General features: G+C 47.2%; 1 protein-coding gene and 1 long non-coding RNA gene across 5 annotated transcripts; one reads left to right on the forward strand and one right to left on the reverse strand.

The window, feature by feature from the left end:
- The first annotated feature begins 16 nt into the window (after positions 1–16).
- Positions 17–18536, forward strand: Ccdc51 (coiled-coil domain containing 51). 3 transcript variants are annotated; one of them, XM_076917843.1, is made up of 6 exons: positions 17–285; positions 376–583; positions 2244–2406; positions 15460–15779; positions 16993–17157; positions 17636–18536. In XM_076917843.1, exons 3-6 carry the CDS (start codon positions 2325–2327, stop codon positions 18389–18391), a joined length of 1323 nt encoding a protein of 440 aa, XP_076773958.1. In that variant the 5' UTR covers positions 17–285; positions 376–583; positions 2244–2324; the 3' UTR covers positions 18392–18536. The 3 variants fall into 3 exon arrangements, with proteins under 3 accessions (XP_076773958.1, XP_034380938.1, XP_034380939.1); XM_034525047.2 differs by lacking the exons at positions 17–285; positions 376–583; positions 2244–2406 and adding an exon at positions 9036–9147; XM_034525048.2 differs by lacking the exons at positions 17–285; positions 376–583; positions 2244–2406 and adding an exon at positions 9157–9572.
- Positions 3679–8951, reverse strand: LOC143435411 (uncharacterized). Of its 2 annotated transcripts, none has more exons than XR_013105695.1 (4): positions 8906–8951; positions 8754–8829; positions 8585–8672; positions 3679–4124 (listed from the first exon to the last, which is right to left on the reverse strand). It is a non-coding gene; the product is annotated as an uncharacterized LOC143435411 (long non-coding RNA). The 2 variants fall into 2 exon arrangements; XR_013105694.1 differs by having other exon boundaries at positions 8754–8809; positions 8906–8922.
- Positions 18537–19029: the final 493 nt, after the last annotated feature.

Here is a 19029-nt window from a genome sequence, read left to right on the forward strand (position 1 = left end):
CCTGCCTATGGGCTCAGCACCCATAGGTCCCGGGTAATGCCAGGACACTGCGGTGCTGTCAGGATTACCCGGGTTGACCTGTGGCTGTCCCCTAGCACTTTGTAGAATACAGAGCCTTAGAGAAGCAGTTCGCCTTGAATCGAGGCAGGCAGCGTTCAGGGGTCAGCTCTCGAGGCTGACCCACCTTTCGCGTGTCCAGAGACTCTTTTAGGGAGGAGGCTTGGGGAGGAGAAGGAATGCTGTTCTTCTGGAAGCAGGGATCTTCCAGGATAACAAATATTTCAAGTACGTATATTTGAGAAAAAGTCTGGGAAGGATGGTGTGCTTCCTATTCGGAACTGCTCCAAATGTTAACTTCCTTTATTTCTTGGAGAGTCTTTATGTCCCGAGTGCTGGTTGCATAGAGACGAATGAAGCCCAAGAGGTCGAGGATGGCTCGCTGGGAGTGGTCCTTGAATTGCCCAACAGATTGAGGGGGAAATAGCAAGAAAAAATGGGTTAGGAGGCTGACGCATGATGTTTCTGAGAAAAATTCAACTTGGACAAGGATGACAAATGGACGTTACTGCGGCAGAGAAAGGAGGTAAAACTTCACGGAGGAGCAAAGATTTGAGTTGGGCTTGATTATATGACAGGCTTTTATGAGCTGAAGTGGTGGGTAGAACATTTACCAGAAATGGGGGATTAGCATTGGAGAGCAACAAGAGCCTATCAATATTTGCTGAGGCATCCGTGAAAAGGAGAGTGCTCAGGCCGAGAATGCCTTAGGCCTGCCTTCCCCTCCCTCATTTTTTTTTTTTTTTTTTTTTTTTTTTTTTTTTTTATGTGTGAGTGTTTTGCCTGCATGCATGTGTGTGCATCACATGCATGCCTGATACCTACAGCGGTCAGAAGACTTTGGATCACTTAGAACTGCCTTAGTTTCTTGATTGAGTTGCTGGTAGTTTTCCATAGCTGCCCAACAGAATGTTGAATGCTTAAGCCTCCCAGCACCCCTTGTTCCCCCTTTGACAGTGTCTTGACATATAACCAAAGCTGGCCAGGAACTCCTGAATGCCCTTCCTCCCCTCTGAGGGCTGGGATTATAGACATGAACCACCATGTCCAGCTGTCTTTGTTTTTTGAGATGGTCTCAAACTTTCAATCCTCCTGTCTCAGTCTCTAAGTGCTAGAATTGTAGGTGTGGGCTACCATGCCTGGTTGATTGCCCAGATCTTAATAGTTAAGATTTCTGGTTCTGAAAAAAAGGACATTGCCAGGAGGGATTAGATTCCACCAAAATAAAAGAGAAATACCTTCTTTTGGGAGCAGGAGGCTATGATTGCTGATAAGTATTTTCAGCAGCACGGGGCTGGGTGCCAGCTGGTAAGGCCCTGTGGGCCTAAAGCCCAAAGAAGCTGCTTTTTGGAGATGACCAAAGCAAGCTGATTTGTTTGTTTTATATGTGTGGGTGTTTTGCTTGCATGTATGTCTGAGGCCAGAAAAAGGCATCAGCTCCTATGGAACTGGAATTACACTGAGCCACCATGTGGGTGTTGAGAATTGAACCCAGAACCCCTAGAAGAGCAGTCAGTGCTATTAACTACTGAACCATTTCTCTAGTCCCCAACCTAATGTTTTAAAATCTTGATTCTTCTGCATCAGCTGCCCATCAGTGCTGGGTTTACAGGAATGCTAGCTGGGCTTGATGGTGCAGGGCTGGAATTCTAGCTATTCAGGAACCTTAGGCGGGGGCCTCACAAATTCAAGGCCTCGATGGCCCTAAACTAGATCACTGTCACCTTAAGGAATTTAGTGAGAGCCTGTCTCATAAAAGAAGATAATATCCTCAGGGAAAGCTTATTGTTTTCAGTTGTATGAATGGCCTAGAAGGCAAATCAGAAATTCTGTGCCTCTTAACTAGGTGTTTCAGTAAATACAGATGGGGGTTGGACAGTGTTAAGGTATTTGCTTAGAATATTCAGGGCTCTGGATTTGATTTCCAGCATCCTGTGTCTCCTAAATTAGGGTCACATTGCAAGGCATGATGGCACAAACCTGTAATCACAGCACTTGGGAGGCTGAGGCAAGGAGATTCTAACTCAAGGCCTGTCCAGTCAGTCTGTGCTACAGTAAGTGTCTCAACCCTCTCCTTCCCAAACAAGACTGATTTCTGTTCTGGAGTTTCTTTACTTGGTGGTTAACAGATAACATCTGGCAAAAATATGATCAGGGAAGAGTAACTGTATTTTTTTTTCTTCCAGAATTGGAGTCTGAAACAGAAGACTCTTCAATGAGCTACATCCCCAGCCCTTTTTACTTTTTTGTATGACTGTTACCCAGTCATGCTTTCAAGTTGTGATCCTCTGGCCTCAGCTTCCCAAATAGGATTTTTTAAAGGAAGAATTGGTGAAAACACAGCAAAAGGTTTGGGTGCCCTAACTACTTTTAAGAGGTCTTCCTCTGTGCATGCTTGCTGTATGTGCATTTCCTCACCACTAAGAAAGTGTCTAGTAAAAACAACAAAGACCCCAGAAAACACAGAGCTGGGCATAGTGGTGCATGCCTTTAATCCCAGCACTCAAAGGCAGGCCTGGTCTACATAGAGTCCCAGGGCTACATTGAAGAACCAAAACGGGCAGGGCAGTGTTGGCGCACGCCTTTAATCCCAGCACTTGGGAGGCAGAGGCAGGCAGATTTCTAAGTTTGAGGCCAGCCTGGTCTACAGAGTGAGTTCCAGGACAGCCAAGGGCTATACAGAGAAACCCTGTCTCGAAAAACCAAAATAAATAAACAACAAGACAAACAAAAAACGAAAAACCAAAACAGTGGGGGCTTGCCTTTACCTCAGATCTCTGTGGCTGCAAATGGACTGAAGGGTAAATGGTAGAAATCAAAAGGGAAGAAATGGTGTCCCCTTAGAGCTACAGTCCTGTGGGGTGAAGCCCTTTTGGGGTTTGTACATCAAATATTTATGATTCATAACAGTAGCAAAATTAGTGATAAAGTACCAATGAAAATATTTTTATGGTTGGGGGGGCGTCACTGTAGCATGAGGAACTGTATCAAAGGGTCACAGCATCAAGACCCTTTGGTTGAGAGCCACTGCCTCAAAGCCTAATTGTTAAAAAAAAGACTTTGGCTTTTTTTAAGCATTGAAAAATACTAAGCCACGGAGAAACAAAGGATGAGTTGAGTTGTGGTTTACCAAGGTCACTGCTCTTCCCCCTTTGCAAGATGTGTGAGCATACATGTAAGTACATGGTAAAGTCCAAGCTTGGGAATTTCAGTCATTGAGGCAGGTTTCAAGTGATCCAAACTTCACCTGTATGGCTAGGCTAGCTATCCAGTTTGTTCCAGGGATCCCTTATTCTCTGAGTTCAAGCAGTTATCTTTAAACACACAAACAAATGTGGCAACCTGGATATGAAAGGCAAGTGGGTTTTTAAAAAAATTTTTCAGTATAGAATTGAGTTTATTCAGGGCACAGAGAGGGGAGTCGAGAGGGTAGTAGAGATAGAGAAAGGCAGAGAGAGGTGTGCCATGAGCATGTGGAGAGTGGGGAGGGGCAGTAACAGTGAGAGCAAGATGGTGAGAGTGAAAGGCAAGTGGTTTTTATTTATTTTTTACAAAGATTATTTCCTTTTACTGATCTCTGAAGAATTATCCCACCAGATAAACAAGCACACAAGAATGATAGGCCTTTAAATGAGATGGTTTAATCCAAAGTGGTACAGAATTCAGAATACAATGAGGATGGAACAGTAGGCTCTGCTGGGATTCTAGACTGGGTTCACTTTAAATTCACAGCTGAGGTAGGAACTGCTGAACACTAGAGACAATGATACATTGCATTGTTCACTTTATTCATTGTTTTTTTTTTTTTTTTTACAAAAGTTTATTACAATGTATAACAACAGGCTCCAGGGTAACACTTCATTCTAGCTATTAGGTGGCAAAGATGTTATGGCAGGGAATCCAGATGTTTGACAGGTTACAGGGTAACATTTCACTATAGCTGTAGTGGCAAAGATGTTATGGCAGGGAATCCAAATGTTTACATAGGAATGGAAGAGGAGGGTCACCATCACCTCTGATGTGAGGAACAGCTTACTTTTTGCCAGATTTCTTAATTCCACCTGTGGCTGCATTAAAAAAAAAAAAAAAAGTCTGGTTAGGGAGAAATATTGTTATGGCTGCAAAGCCTCAAAGGGTCCCAGGATTAACTGGCTCTTGTACTGGGTGTTTGCTTTGACACAAACATGCCCAGCTCCTCTATGGCTACCATTTCTAGAAAGGCAGAACTGGCTGAGGGAGGGCAAGGCAGCAGCTGTGTCCTGCTCTGCATCCATACCGTATGTCCTTCAGATTAGCTTAGTGATTCTCCTGCACAGCAACCTACCTTACAGGGAAGTCAGTCTCGATGTGTGGTGCTCTCCAGGGCTATTGGCTGGTACATGAGAAGCCTCAATTCTCAGTTTGTAGTTTGACTTCCTACTCTGTAGTGTTTTATTTTCTTTAAGACAGAGTCTTATTAAACAGCATGGGCGGGCTTCAAACTCACCCTCCATTTGGGGGGGGGGGAGGCTTTTTTGTTTTGTTTTTGCTTTTTTTTTTCCCTCATTACTGTTTTGTTGGTTTGATTTTGAGACAGGGTCTCTATGTTAGCCCTGGATGTCTTAGAACTCACTCTATAGACCTGTCTGACTTTGAACTCAAGACTTGCCTGCCTCTGCCTTGTGAGTGCTGGGATTAAAGCCACTACCACCTGGCATTCTTTTCTTTTTTGAGAAAGAACACAGAATTTAGTGGACAGGGAGGTGGAGAAGGCCTGGAAGGAATTGGGGCAGGAGAAAACATGGTTGAGTATATTGTATGAAAGAGGGTTTTAGTCAGATGTAGTGGTGCATGTGACTGGTCCAGTACTCAGGGGGCAGAGGCAGGAGGAGCTCAGTGAGTTTTAAACCAGCCAGGTCTACATATTGAGTTTCAGCACAGCCTGGACTACATACAGCAGTGGTTCAACCTTCCTAACAATGTGACCCTTTAATAAAGTTCATCATGTTGTGGTGACCACGAACCATGAACTTACTTTTGTTGCTACTTCATAATTTTGCTATTGTCATGAACTGTAAAGCAAGTATCTGTGTTTTCTGATCATCTGAGATAACCTCTGTGAAAGGATCGTTCGACCCACATTCATTCTCTCTCTCTCTCTCTCTCTTTTTTTTTTTTTTGGTTTTTCGTGACAGGGTTTCTCTGTATAGCCCTGGCTGTCCTGGAACTCACTCTGTAGACCAGGCTGGCCTCGAATTCAGAAATCCGCCTGCCTCTGCCTCCCAAGTGCTGGGATTAAAGGCCTGCACCACCACTGCCCTTCGATTACATTCTCAGAACATTCATCCTTCTGCCTCAGGCTCTCCAGGTGTCAGGATCATCGGTGTACAGCACCATGCTAAGCTCTACCTAGGAAATCTACCTTCTAATCGCACATTATTTTCCCGTTTTATATTTTATATGTGTGCATGTGTGGGCCACAAGCCCAGGTAGTGTCCCCCATCAATCAGGTTTTTTGAAATAGGGTTTGCTTACTGGCCTGGAGCTTGCCAAGTAGGCTAGACCAGTTGGTCAGAGAACTATAGAAACTTGCCAGTCTTTGACTCCACAGTGGTGGGATCATAATTAGACACCACTATGCCTGACTTTTCTTATGTGGGTTATGAGTATCCAAGTCAGATCTCCATGCTTAGCAGGCAAATACTAAATAACCCATCTCTCTAGTCCCTCAATGCAGTTTTAAAAATCAATTTTTAATTTTATCTGTATGCGTGTTTTACTACATTTATGTCTGTAAACCATGCGCATGCCTGGTACCTGTATAGCTTTTCTAAGGGTGTCAGATCCCCTAAAGCTGGAGTTACAGATAGTTGTGAATAACTATGTAAGACATGGGAACCAAACCTAGGTCCTCTGTAAGAGCAACAGCACTGTTTACTGCTGGGCCACCTCTCTGGTCCCTTTTTATTCAAATTACATTTAACTTATTGTATGTATGCACCAGTGCATACACATGTACATGGGTAGAAATCAGGGGACAACTTTCAGGAATCAGACAATCCTACCAAATAGATCCCAGGGATTGAACTTGGGTCCTCAGGCTGAGTGAGAGGCAAGGCTTTTATGCACGGAGCCACCTCATAGTCCCCTCATAACTTCACATTCTAACTGTGACATTACAACACACTATATCCCATCTTATATTCCTAGAGACTGGTTTATTATGTCTTCATTTTATTCAATTTTAAAAACACCGATACATTTGGCACTCAGTAGATAATTAGTGAAATGGTTGTACAATCATCTATGCTTAATTTAAGGATGAGAGCACAGCCTAGCAGTGGAGATACACACTTTTAATCCCAGCCCCCAGGAGACAGAGGCCATCGGGTCTGTGTTTGAAGTCAGCCTAAGCCAGCCTGGTCTACATAGTGAGTTCTAGGGCAGGCAAAGCGACACAGAGATCCTGTCAAAAAAAAAAAAAAAAGGAACAAGGGCACAAAAGAACCACGATAAAACAATCACCTAGGCACAGAGGTACATCCCAGCATATGGAGGTCAAGGTCACAGGATGAGGAATTATTAAAACAAACAAGAAACCGAAATGGACGGAGCTCAGTGAGGAGTACTAGTTGGATTTCCTTTTTTTTTTTTTTTTTTTTTTTTTTTCGAGACAGGGTTTCTCTGTGTATCCCTGGCTGTCCTGGAACTCACTCTGTAGACCAGGCTGTCCTCGAACTCAGAAATCTGCCTGCCTCTGCCTCCCAAGTGCTGGGATTAAAGGTGTGCGCCACCACTGCCCGGCTAGTTGGATTTCCTTTATCAGAAATTCCTGTATTTAGGATTTGGGGAACATCTGCATATACGTGGTATTTCGGAGATGGGACCCAATTGTGAACCCAACATTTATTTACGCTTCACCCCATCCCCGTGCATATGCTTTTAAGTTAATGTAATACAACACTTCCAGTGCCTCTGCATTTGACTGCAATCCAACATCCAACATCCAAGGCCAGGAGTGGAATTTTCTTCTGGTGTTAGGTCTCAGCTCTGAGACACTCTGGATTTATAGACTATAAATGCGTACTGGATTTCACCAAGGTCCGACCTCCTTATACATAATCACAGATCAACGGGGCCAGATACCTGACCTCGTTTTAAAGAGCAATCTCAGGAGCTAAAGTTCCATTGCTCTGTGGGTAAACAATGGATCAAACCCACTGCAATAGCTCTTGGGGTGACAGTTCTTGTATCTATGTGACACAAACAGGCAGAAATAAATGCAAAATAGTGCTTTTACAATGCATACAAAGCCAGGCTGGTGACACAGGCTCTAATCTTAGCAATCTAGGTGAAGGCAGGAGAATCTAAAGTTCAAGGCCAGCCTCAGAAACTTTTAATATCGGTAGAAGACTTGTGTAGCAATTAAAAAACAAAGTAACAACAACAAAAAAATGGGTTAGAGAGATGGATCAGCGTTTAAGAGCACTGACTGTTCTTCCAGGGGAGCTAGGTTCAATTCCCAGCTCACAAGCATCTGTAACTACAGTCCCAGGGAGACCCGAACCTTGTCTGGTCTCCCAGGGCACTGCACACACGGTACAGATATGCATGAAAAGCACTCATACACTTTTTTTTTTTTTTTTTTTTTTGAGACAGGGTTTCTCTGTGTAGCCGTGGATTCATATGCTTAAATACAAAAAGCAAAACTTTTCTTAATTCGACATTAGGACTCCTGGACCTGTGAACCTGTGATTCACTCTTTTTTTTTTTTCTTTTCTTTTTTTTTTTTTTTTTTTTTGGTTTTTTCGAGACAGGTTTCTCTGTGTATCCCTGGCTGTCCTGGAACTCACTCTGTAGACCAGGCTGTCCTCCAACTCAGAAATCCGCCTGCCTCTGCCTCCCAAGTGCTGGGATTAAAGGCGTGCGCCACCACCGCCCGCCCTGTGATTCACTCTTAAGAGGCAAAATAATGGGCAAGGTTATTTTAGCAAGGCACGGAGAGAGGCATGGAGCATAGGACACAGCTCAAGAGGGAGTGTTTGCTTTACACAAATGAGCTTGCTCCCCGGCATAGCCACAAAACAAAATAGCACCCAGAGCAAAATACATGCTAAGGAGCCTGGACTTTTATCCTTTAGTCTAGATAGCACCCAAAGGTGACTCAGGACTCAAAATCATTACAGATAAGGCGACCAGCAAGTTAAAAAGTCCTATGTTCTAAGGTTAGCAACCTATAAAGAAGTAGTGAATTACTAGTTTGGAACCAGAAACTGGATGATACTCAGAAACTTAGCTATATGTATCTGTCCGGCGTACATGTTGGTGTTTCCATTTCTGTACCTTCGCCATGAACTGGAAGCCCAAGATTGTCTGAGAGGCAGAAGATTTCACTTCTTGCCACGTTTCCACTCCCGCCCCTTCGAACTGCACAAACCCAAGGCAGGGGGCTTGGCCAGCGTGTACACCAGACCCTGCAGATCACCAACCATCCCCGGAACAGACCTGCCTGCCCTCGTATACCTACACTAGCTCCGTCTTCACTTACCCAGGGGGCCTTTCCCCGCGGCCTTGGCTTTCAGCTCCTCAAGTTTCTTCTGTTCCTCCTTTTGTTTCTGCTTGAAAGCTTTATCTTCCTGCGGAGAGGCAGAGCAGGTTCACTCCAGTCCAGTCGCCCATTCCCTCAGCGCCCGCCCGGCCTCCGCTCCCGTCCTCACCTCGTCCATCTCCTTGGCTTGCTTCTTGGGCTGTTTCAGGGGCTTCTTTTTGCCACCTGTGGGCGACACGAGCATGCTTGGCCCATCCCCGCCATGCATCGCCCTCCCGATGTTCCCCATCCATCCGTCCCCCCATCCCCAAATAGCCTTACCTTCCCGGCCCGACATGGCGTCTCCGGCACCTTCACCAGCCCCTGATCCAAGCCGGAAACCGGGCTCACAGCCTGCGCCTATGCCGCACCTATGCGTGGCCCCTGATTGGCTGCTAGGCAGGAAGTTGCCCACGCGTATTTTAAAGATGCGTCCTCCAGGGGCGGGTGCTGACCGGTCAGGGGTCAATTGAGTGGCAGACCCGAGGCTTACTACTGGAGCCTAATAGGCTTAGGCTCTTCAGGTACGGGGCGGAAGGCTTCTTCTGCCTGGGTCGTTCCGAAACCGTGCGGGTCGGGGAGGATGTCTGGCTATAAAGCTTGTAATCCGGCACCGAAAAAAGGCATTGCAGGTAGAGGGGAGGGTACATGCAAAGTGCCTTTCCGGAACGGAGGAAGGCACAGGTGGCTGGCACGAGATAGGATGGCAGAAGTGGATAGTGGCCAGTATCACCCAGCCCTCAGCTTCAGAAGCCGCGGGGAAAAGTTCGCATTTTATGAAATAATGAGTGCAGCTGTTTGCAAATTCTTTTTTTTCTAGTTCTTTTTTTTTTTTGAGTATGTACTTTATATAATAAAGTATGTACTTTGTATAGATAAATAGTACTCTGGACTGAGGATTTAGGAAAGCTGACATTGTAGCAAGACAAACCTACGGCAAAGCAAATAAGTAAGTTACGCATCACACGTTTTGTGACCTGTGTGGGGAGAAAAAAAAAAAATAAACAGAGAAAGTGGTTAAGGAATGCTCACTTGGTGGGATGTCAATTTTTGCTAGGGTAGTTAGATAAGAACTCTCCAGGGTCTATTTGAGCAGGACTCGAGGAAGGCCAGGGAGCCAACTGTAAACAGGGAACAGCTAGGCAGTGCCAAGGTCCAGGGTGGAAGATGGCCATGTGTGTTCCAGTCCTTCATATGATTGGAAGGAGTGAGAAACCAGTCGAAAGTGCAGTCAGAGAGGAATGAAAGTCAGATCCCCTGTAAGCTATGGAGAAGACGTTGACTTTTGCCTTGAAGGACGTGCGGGACTGTTGGAGGGGTTGACATGGTGTTCTCTGTATTTGAAAGACCATGGGCTGCTCTGTTGTTAGTTGACCTCAGAGAAGGACTGGAGAAGCAGCAAAGATAGAGGGTGATGGCTCCTAGGTTTAGAAAGTCAGTAGGATTTTGCTAATAGACTGGATTTGTGATAGAACAGAGAGGGAGTGGGGTGATGTGAAGTTGTCAGCCTAGCATTAACCATGGTGCAGAGAAAGATAGATTACTATTAGGTTTCAAGCAGTGATACAGGGTGGACAGTTAGATAATATAAAATCCCGAAGAGAAGCTTTGGCTGAGGAAGTGACTGTGTGTGTGTGTGTGTGTGTGTGTGTGTGTGTGTGTGTGAATGCATGCACTAGGGATTGATCCCAGGGCCTTATGCATGTTAGGCAAGTGATGTATAATTGAACTATAGGCCCAGTTTTTTGAGAAAAAAATCTAATTATGAGAGTGTGTGAATGTGTGTGTGTGTGTGTGTGAGAGAGAGAGAGAGAGAGAGGGAGAGGGAGAGGGAGAGGGAGAGAGAGAGAGAGAGAGAGAGAGAGAGAGAGAGAAGGGGAGAGAGATAATATGACTCCAGAGGCCAGAGCCACCGGGTACCCAGGAACTGGGGTCACAGGCAGTTCCGAGTTGCCTAGTGTGAGTAAGTACTAGGAGCTAAACTAATTTATATGCCGTCTTAGCCTCTGAACCATCTCTCCAGCCCAGCTATTATTTTTTTAATAACAGGTTTACTGATATAAAGCTTACTATATAACTTCACTAATTGATTTATATAATTCAGTGATTCTGATACATCAAAGATTATATAAAATATTACTACAACCAATTGTAGAAGCATTTCCTCCCACTCTTTCTGGGTTTGAAATAGAGACTCACTCACTCTGGAGGTTGGGCTAGCCTGGGACTTGGGGAAGTCTTCTTGCTCAGCCTCCCAAGTGTGGGGATTGCAAGTTTGAGCAGCATGTTGAGTAGGCTGAGTCCTTTCACTCTCTTCCCCAATGCTGAGGACCAAGCCCAGGGCTCCCTGATACTGTACCACTTACCAAAATCCCTAGTCCTGTGGAGTTTGTTTGGTTTTGTGTTAATATATTTTTAATTTATGTCCATGTGCCTGCTGGTCCATCCATGTACCCTATGCATGCAGTGCCTGTGGAAGCCAGAAGAGGGCGTAGAGCTGGTTGTGATGTGTGTCCTGGAAACTAAACCCTAGACCTCTGAAAACAGCAATTGCTCTTAACCACTGGGTCATCTCTCCAGCCCCCCAAAACCAGGTTTTTGAGTTTGTTTTCGAGACGATGGCTTACTGTGTGTGCCTGGTTAGCCTAGAACTCACAGAGATCTGCCTGCTTCTGCCTTCTGAGTACTTGGATTAAAGGCATGTGCCACCATACCTAACTATAAAGGAAATTATTTTAAAATATTTTCTATTTGATTGATTGATTGGTTGATTGATTGGTTGAATTTTTGAGACAGGGTCTTACTATGTAGCCTTGGCTGACCTGGAACTTAATATGTAGACCAGGCTGGCCTTGAAGTCACAGAGATCCACCTGTGTCTGCTTCCTGTGTGCTGGGATTAAAGGCATGTGCCACTACACCTAGCCCTTATATTTTATTTTAATTACACATGCTTTTGTGTGTCTATGGAGGAATGTGAACATAAATGCAGATGTGGTCCACAGAGGCCAGAGGGGGCAGTGATTCCCTGTAACTGGAGTTATAAGTTATAAGCACCAGTCTGCATACTGGGAACCAAACTTGTTTTCCTTGCAAGAGTGCTGTCTCCACCATGAAGCCATCTCAGCCCCCTCCAGCATTTTCAGTCCAGACAACTGCATGAGTGGGGAAGCTGAGCACAGCATCTTGGGCTTCAAAGGTGTCTGGCAGTTAGGGAGATGAGGCCAAATGGAAGCCACGTGAAAATGACCTTTGAAGGAAGAGGGAGCTATCGCAATGTACAGACGGATGAAGGCAAATGAGGAGGATCAAGAATTGGCAGAGGTGGGGGTGATCTAGACAAAGACCAGGTAACATTTGAGCAGATACACTTCTGGACAAGAGTGGGACTGAAGGCCACGGCAGAGAGGGTAACAAGTGGAGAAGGGAGTTCTGGCAGTCTGCCAAGGGCTCTCTGATGGCACACTGGGCCAGTGGCTGCATGATGTGTCTGAGAATGTGTGTTGCTCTTCTTAAGAAGCATGCTTTAAAAAAGAAAATCTTTATCAAGAGAGAAAGCTGGGCATGGTAGTACACACCTTTAATCCCAGCACTTGGGAAGCAGAGACAGTCGGATTTCTGAGTTCAAGGTTAGCCTGGTTACGAAGTTAGTTCCAGGACAGCCAGCCAGGGTTACACAGAGAAAGAAACCCTTGAAAAACAAAAAACAAACAAAAAAACAAACAAATTTTTTTTTTTTTTTAAAGAATCAAAAGACAGGGCTGGAGAGATGGCTCAGTGGTTAAGAGCACTGACTGCTTTTCCAGAAGTCATGAGTTCAATTCCCAGCAACCCCATGGTGGCTTACAACCATCTGTAATGGGATCCAGTTCCCTCTTCTGGTGTGTCTGAAGACAGCAACAGTGTACTCATATAAACACATAAATAAACCTTTTAAAAAAAATCAAGAGACAAGGTGAGAACTAGCTCATGGGCTTAACCTCCCACTGCAATAAAGGGCCGGGGCTGGGAGATGCTGGCAACTGAGAAAGTGTGCCAGGAAGAAGCCACCACCACCCTGTGTGGAAAAGCAGGGAAGGAGGCAGGCGTCTGCTGACAGTGGAAAACCAATCTGAGAAGGCAAGATTTTGGACGTAGGCTCCTGCTTAATATGGCCTCTGTCCATCTGTCCAGCCTTTCCCCCTCAGCCCATCTCTGCATGAGAGCCTTGCAGGTTTTAGGTGACTCCAAGAGCTTCCTAAGGTTCTCCCTCTGCCAGCATCATTCTTCCCTCGCTGGCTGAAGGGCCCGGGACAGGCCTGTGTATGGATGTCATTCGCAGTGAGTGACAGGCCAGCGCATGGCGGGGTGGCAGGGAGAGCCTGAAAGGAGGGAGTAGATGAAGGAAACAAGCTGGGAGTTCCCAACACTCCCCTGTGATGTTCCTGCTAGCACCAAGTGCGTGTGCTTGCTAGGCAGTTTTATCTGATGCAGAAAGCAGGAAAGCTGGCAAGCAAGGGGGTGGTCAAGGAAGGCCTTATTGAAAGGGGACATCTGAGCAGACATAGACAGGTCACAGACTTGGGGGGGAGGAGGGGTGTACTTGGAGGTGGCAGGGCACAGAATGGTACAGATCATGCTTAGAGTGTCAGGGTGGCTGGAACAGAGTATGGCTATGGGAAGAGGGAGGTGAGTGCTGGAGGTGCCTGACCTTTCTGGTTTCTGTCAGATCTCTATGCCAGGTGAGTCAGGAACTATAGACTGTGCTCTTACTCCTGTGTTACTCTGCCCTCAGGCTGCTCTGTGGGAAACACACTGTAGGGCTCCGTCAGGTGTAGGTGATGTTCCAGGGAACCGAGAGCAGGCAGCTAGTAGAAGACAAGCCAGGAACTGGGCTGAGAAGGCTGGAGGACGTTGAGAGAGGAAGCAGTGACTTCTGGAAGAGATGGGGGTTCTGAAAACTATGGAGAAATAGGAGGCGGCTGAGTCACGGGAATTCCGGGGCCTCTGAGTCGTAGAGGAGGATCAAAATACAGGGGGGCAGCTGGGGCTGCAGTGGTACAGAGCTTGTCTGGCTTGTGTGAGGCTCTGCTAGGTTCCATCCCTAACATCTGTCTCTTGGGAGGGAGACAGAGGGAGGTGTGGGGCAGTGGTAAACGGCCAGCTCATTTCTGCCAAGTGTCTGTAGAAGGAGAGTGGGTAGCGTGCTTGGCCTTGAAAGGCATACTTGCAGAGCTGTCGAGGGACTGTAGAAACCTGTGTTCTGTGGGCCCTGGTATTGGGGCTTTGGGTATGAATGGTGTATGCTGTCTTATGTATGGTCGTCAGCTTTATGAATGGGACTTGAGTTCAGGTGGAGGACCAGCGTGGAACCAGTGTCACCAAGATCCTCTCTACAACAGCTTTCAGCTTGAGCCCACTTTGACCAGAAGCCATGTCCCCGTCTATCCAGCTTTGTTTTCCAAAAGAGCAAGAGAGTCGCACTGACAGGAGCCCTGGATGCTTGGAGTAAATCTGTGCAGGAGGAAGCCCCCTCGCACTGGCGTATGCTTGCATCATATCCTTCTCATATGATCCAGCGCATCTGTATACCACCTGCGAGAAGTTTCATGCCCTGAAACTAAGGAAAGAAATTCCAACAATAGTTTAAGGAAGCCCTTTTGTGTTCTCCAGGCCCTTCCTTTCTTTCCCAGCACCTGTTGCTTTCTCTTGTTGGCCACCAGGTGTCGCTCTGATCAGTGCCCTGGGCTTAATGCTGTGTGATCAGAGAAAGTTGCCAGGTTTTTCTGGGATTCTGGGTAACTTGGCCCTTCCCTCAGGATTCTGAGCCCCTTCTGTTCTTGGGCCAGGCAGTGCCTGACTCTGGGTACTTCTTGTCCTGTGCAGGTCAGAGGAAGTAGGTATTGTTAAGCAGGGTTGAAAGGGCGCAGAGGAACCGGACCAGCTGAGCCGCCCGCAGAGGCTGGGGCAGAGGTGGGAAATGTGAGACAGGGACTTGGGAGCCTGAAAAGTCAGGTGGGAGAGCAGAGGGATTGTGTGGTTTGAACCAAGAAAAGCTCTGCAGCATGGAAAATGGGCTTTTTTTTCCTCCCCTGGAATTGTCCTTTCAGAGGAGAGCTAGTGGCAGCCTCAGGGAGCCCGGAAGTTAGGTGCGAGGATCTTTTATAGGAATGACTCTGGAAGTTAGCTTTCCCTCACTCATCCTCAGTTCCCTCATTTCCAAGGAGTCGTGCGTGTGTGCGTGTGTGTTTGCAGTATGGGGATTGAACCTATGACCATAGGCATCCTGAGCAAGTGCTCTGGACAGTGAGCCATCCTCCCAGGCCCTTAGAAACATTTTTACTTCTTGTTGTTGTCATCGTTATTCTGTTGTTGTTGTTGTTTAAGACAAGGCCTCACTTTATAGCCATGACTAGCCTGCAACTCCCTGTATAGACTGCTCTTCTTGATGAGTCCTCCTGCATCAGCCTCCCAAGTGGCAGAAATTACAAACCTGTAGCACCAGCCCACGGGGCCTCTGTGAACCTTTTTGTCTTCCTGGGCAACTCAGGTTTGAGGATTTTCTCTGGCATTAGAAAAAGGAAGGACCAAATTTCTCATCTAGGTCCTGTCAGAGAGACCGAGGAGATGGTGTGTGTGCAGGCAGCGGGTCTGTATGGCATCATGGGAGGAAAGGGAAGGCATAACCCTGATGAGCTTTCCCATGAGTGTTCCCTTGTCCCAAAAACCCATGGGAAAGCCTGGCCTTCCTCTTGCTACAGGGGCAGAAATTTGTCTGTTTAGCTTAGGCTTCGAGACCTGACTTGTGTCTAGCCTTTCTCAGACAGGAGCTAATCTGTCTGGTATCCCCCCTCACAGCTCTTGAGATGACGGGGTGCAGCCCAGTGTTTGCAATGCAACATGTGGTGGGTGTACCCCATATACTGGTACGAAGAACCTTCCTTGGGATGGACCTCCTCATGACAAGGACTCTGTGCAGTCCAGGTCCCAGCCAGCCTAGAGAGAAGCAACCGGAAGCTACAGCCTTGGGGCTGTATCACCGCCTCCCAATGTTGGGACGAACACTGGGCCACACTGTTCGGCATCAAGCAGCCTCTACTGCCAAGGCTTGGTGGGACAGATACGAAGAGTTTGTGGGACTCAATGAAGTCCGAGAGGCCCAGGGGAACGTGACCGAGGTGAGGAGGGGGCCAGGGTGGCTGGATTTGCCTTCAGATTTGGGAAATAAGGCTTGGGCTCCTAACAGAGACTTCCCAGCTACACGTGTGATGGCGGCTGGGAAACTGTGCGGACAGGTTTGTGGTTTTTTGTTTGAGACAGGGTCTTACGTACTCCAGGCTGGCCTTGGAATCCCTGTGTAGACAAACTCCTGTCCACCTGCTGAGTGCTGGGATTATAGGTGTGCGCCACCATAACTAGCCCTCCCCCCCCCCCTTTTCCTTTTTTTTCCTGAGATGGTTTTCTCCTGAAGTTCAGACTTGCCTGAAATTTAGAATATCTTTCAGTCTGGCTCTGAACTCATGATCTTTTTTCCTCGGTGCTGAGATTATAGGCATGGGTCACCACACCCAGCTCAGACTTGCCTTTTCTTAAACAAACATCATTGGTAGAAATATTTGCTTCTATCTCATGTGGAGATCTGGGCCTGTACTACTGGAGTGAAGGTCTCTGTAATTATACCCTCTGCTCTCTGCGAAAATACTCAAGTACTAAAAAGTCCCTGGCTAATGACTCCCCTGTGTATAGGCCAGCAAAATCATCTTTCGTGGACGGTTTTGCCTTATGGTGCTAAGGCAAAGGGCACATCATCTTGGAAGGTGAACTGAGCTGCCTGTGGTCTTCAAGTCTTTTGGTGGCTGCAGAAATGCACTGTGTCACCTGTCTACACTCAGTTACTTGCTACAGAACAGTGTGGCAAGGTTGGAAAAGACCAGGGGTTTGGCTGGGGATCTGAGGCACATGGTTGTCACTTCTTGGAGAATATTTGTACCTCTGAGTTTGGCCGAGTTGAAATTTCCAGGGCCATAAGCTAGAGGCTGTAGCACCGACTTGATGGTGGTATTGTAGGCCTCAGTGACACACTGGGCTCCTCACGGTGGTTCCCAGCAAACAAGAGTTGGCTGGATCTAGTGGACAAAGATCGTGTACTGTTTGCTTTGCAGGTTTCTCAGGAGCATGTTATTTCTGCTTGAATGAATAAATCCAGTGCTTCACGTGGGTGTGGCCACATGTTGAGCATGCCAGAGTGAGCTGGGATTAGCGTTCGAGTTTCTACCTTTCACAGTGACACCCCAGTGACCCCTGCTCAGCTGCTGACTCGCTAGCTGTGGAATTGAGCCACAGAGTGGGGTTGGACAGAAAAGGCTGATCCCTCTGACGTTCTCTCTGCAGGCAGAGAAAGTGTTCATGGTGGCTCGTGGTCTTGTTCGAGAAGCTCGGGAGGATTTAGAAGCTCAGCAGACTAAGCTGAAGGAGGTGAGGGATCGCCTGGACCGAGTCTCCAGGGAGGACAACCAGTACCTGGAACTGGCTACTTTGGAACACAGGATGCTACAGGTGGGCCTCTCAGGAAGCAGCCCTCCGTGACCTGCACAAGCCCCTAACATGGGAGGGTATGGAGATGGTAATCCTGACTGTTGATCAGAGGTCTTAGAGGAGGTAAACCAGAAGATTCTATGGTGGTTTGGGGCCCAGGCTTCCAGAGCCTGTCTGCCTGCTCTTTCTTTAGTTCTGGGATGAACAGTGCAGCAAAGTACTAACTGACTCCCACACTATTGAAGAGAGGATGGGGGTATTGGCCCAAGGAATACTAGATACTTATTTTCCTATAGACATGCTCTGCATGACTGTTCAGTGGGAAGATCACACGGCTACCTTTCATATCCCCCATGGCTCTGCTCCTGCACCAACAGGTATATTCTTCTGTCTTCATGCAGCAGGTGTTTGTAGAGCCAGTGGCAGGGGAGTGGCCCCGGCCCCGTGGCTGTAGTCACAAGGCTCCTTGCCACTGTCTGATACCACTTTCTTCCCACAGGAAGAGAAGAGGCTTCGAATAGCTTATCTGCGCGCAGAAGACTCAGAGCGAGAGAAGTTCTCTCTCTTCTCCGCAGCAGTGCGGGAGAGTCATGAGAAAGAGCGGACGAGGGCTGAGAGGACCAAGAACTGGTCCCTTATTGGGTCAGTTCTGGGAGCTCTGATAGGCGTGGCTGGTTCCACCTATGTTAACCGTGTCCGCCTACAAGAACTGAAGGCCTTACTCCTAGAAGCACAGAAAGGGCCTGTGAGTCTCCAGGAGGCCATCCGTGAACAGGCTTCTAGCTATTCCCTCCAACAGAAAGACCTCCAGGACCTTATGATGGATCTGAGGGGCCTGGTGCATGTTGGGCAGGGCCAGGACTCCGCATCACCAACCGGTCCTTCTTCTACCCGAGGAAAAGACATAGATGGCCTTTCAGCCGCCATGAAAGAGCAGCTCAGTCATTCCCGGCAGGTCTATTCCTGCCTGGAGGGTTTACGAGAGCAGCTTGATGGCCTGGAAAAGACTTGCAGCCAAATGGCTAGGGTGGTTCAGCTTGCAAAGGCTCCAGCACATCCAGGCATGGTGGAGCCAGTGGATGGGGCCCTGCCCAGCTCCTTGCTGGAACACGGGAGTGTGATCTTGGCCCTGTCAGAGATGGAGCAGAGGCTAGAAGCCCAGGCTAACAGGAATGCTATCTCTAGCACTCTGGTCACCTGTGTGACTTTTATGGCCACATTGCCTCTGCTCTACATGCTGTTCAAGACAAGTTAGCCCTGGGGTCCTTCTTCAAAGGGGCCTAAGGGTGAATGTAGCTTTTGTTGGTGATAGAATGAATCTTGAGGTACACACAACCTCAAGCCTGACTCCATCTGAGGGGCTCACCAACAGGTTTATTTTATCTTGTAGGTAATACCTATTGACATTATCAAAACTTTGTGCAAATGTCCAATTAAAATATCTAAGAATTTGTATTATTTAAAAAAATCTTTACATATCATTGACTTCATAAATTTGCGACTTGGGGTTTAGCCTGGAGTGAGGGCTCGTCTCCTTTAGTTCCTCTCTCATCTCCTAGTGGTCCTAGCTCGGGACTGTGTTGGATGAAATCAGCCCTGGATTCTCACTTAGAATATCCTGACACAATTGCCCTCTGCTTGTTGAGCCTTCCTGTGTATGGGGCAAGTGAGTAGAACCTAGCCCGGTATGCGGCTTTCTGCCATGGGATGAGGAAGAAATATATAGTCTGCTGCTGACAGGAAGAGACTGGGGGCCATCATTACAGATCCATGCTGGTCTGCATATCCCTGATACAAAGTCCTGTCCATGTAACCTGGGACCTCAAAAGGGCATGGGCCTAGTTCAGGCCCTCCCTGCCAGACGTGTGGAGACGTGGTTAAAGGAAGGGAACG

This window comes from Arvicanthis niloticus, chromosome 21 (genome assembly GCF_011762505.2).
Source record: "Arvicanthis niloticus isolate mArvNil1 chromosome 21, mArvNil1.pat.X, whole genome shotgun sequence".
NCBI classification, from domain to species: Eukaryota; Metazoa; Chordata; class Mammalia; order Rodentia; family Muridae; genus Arvicanthis; species Arvicanthis niloticus.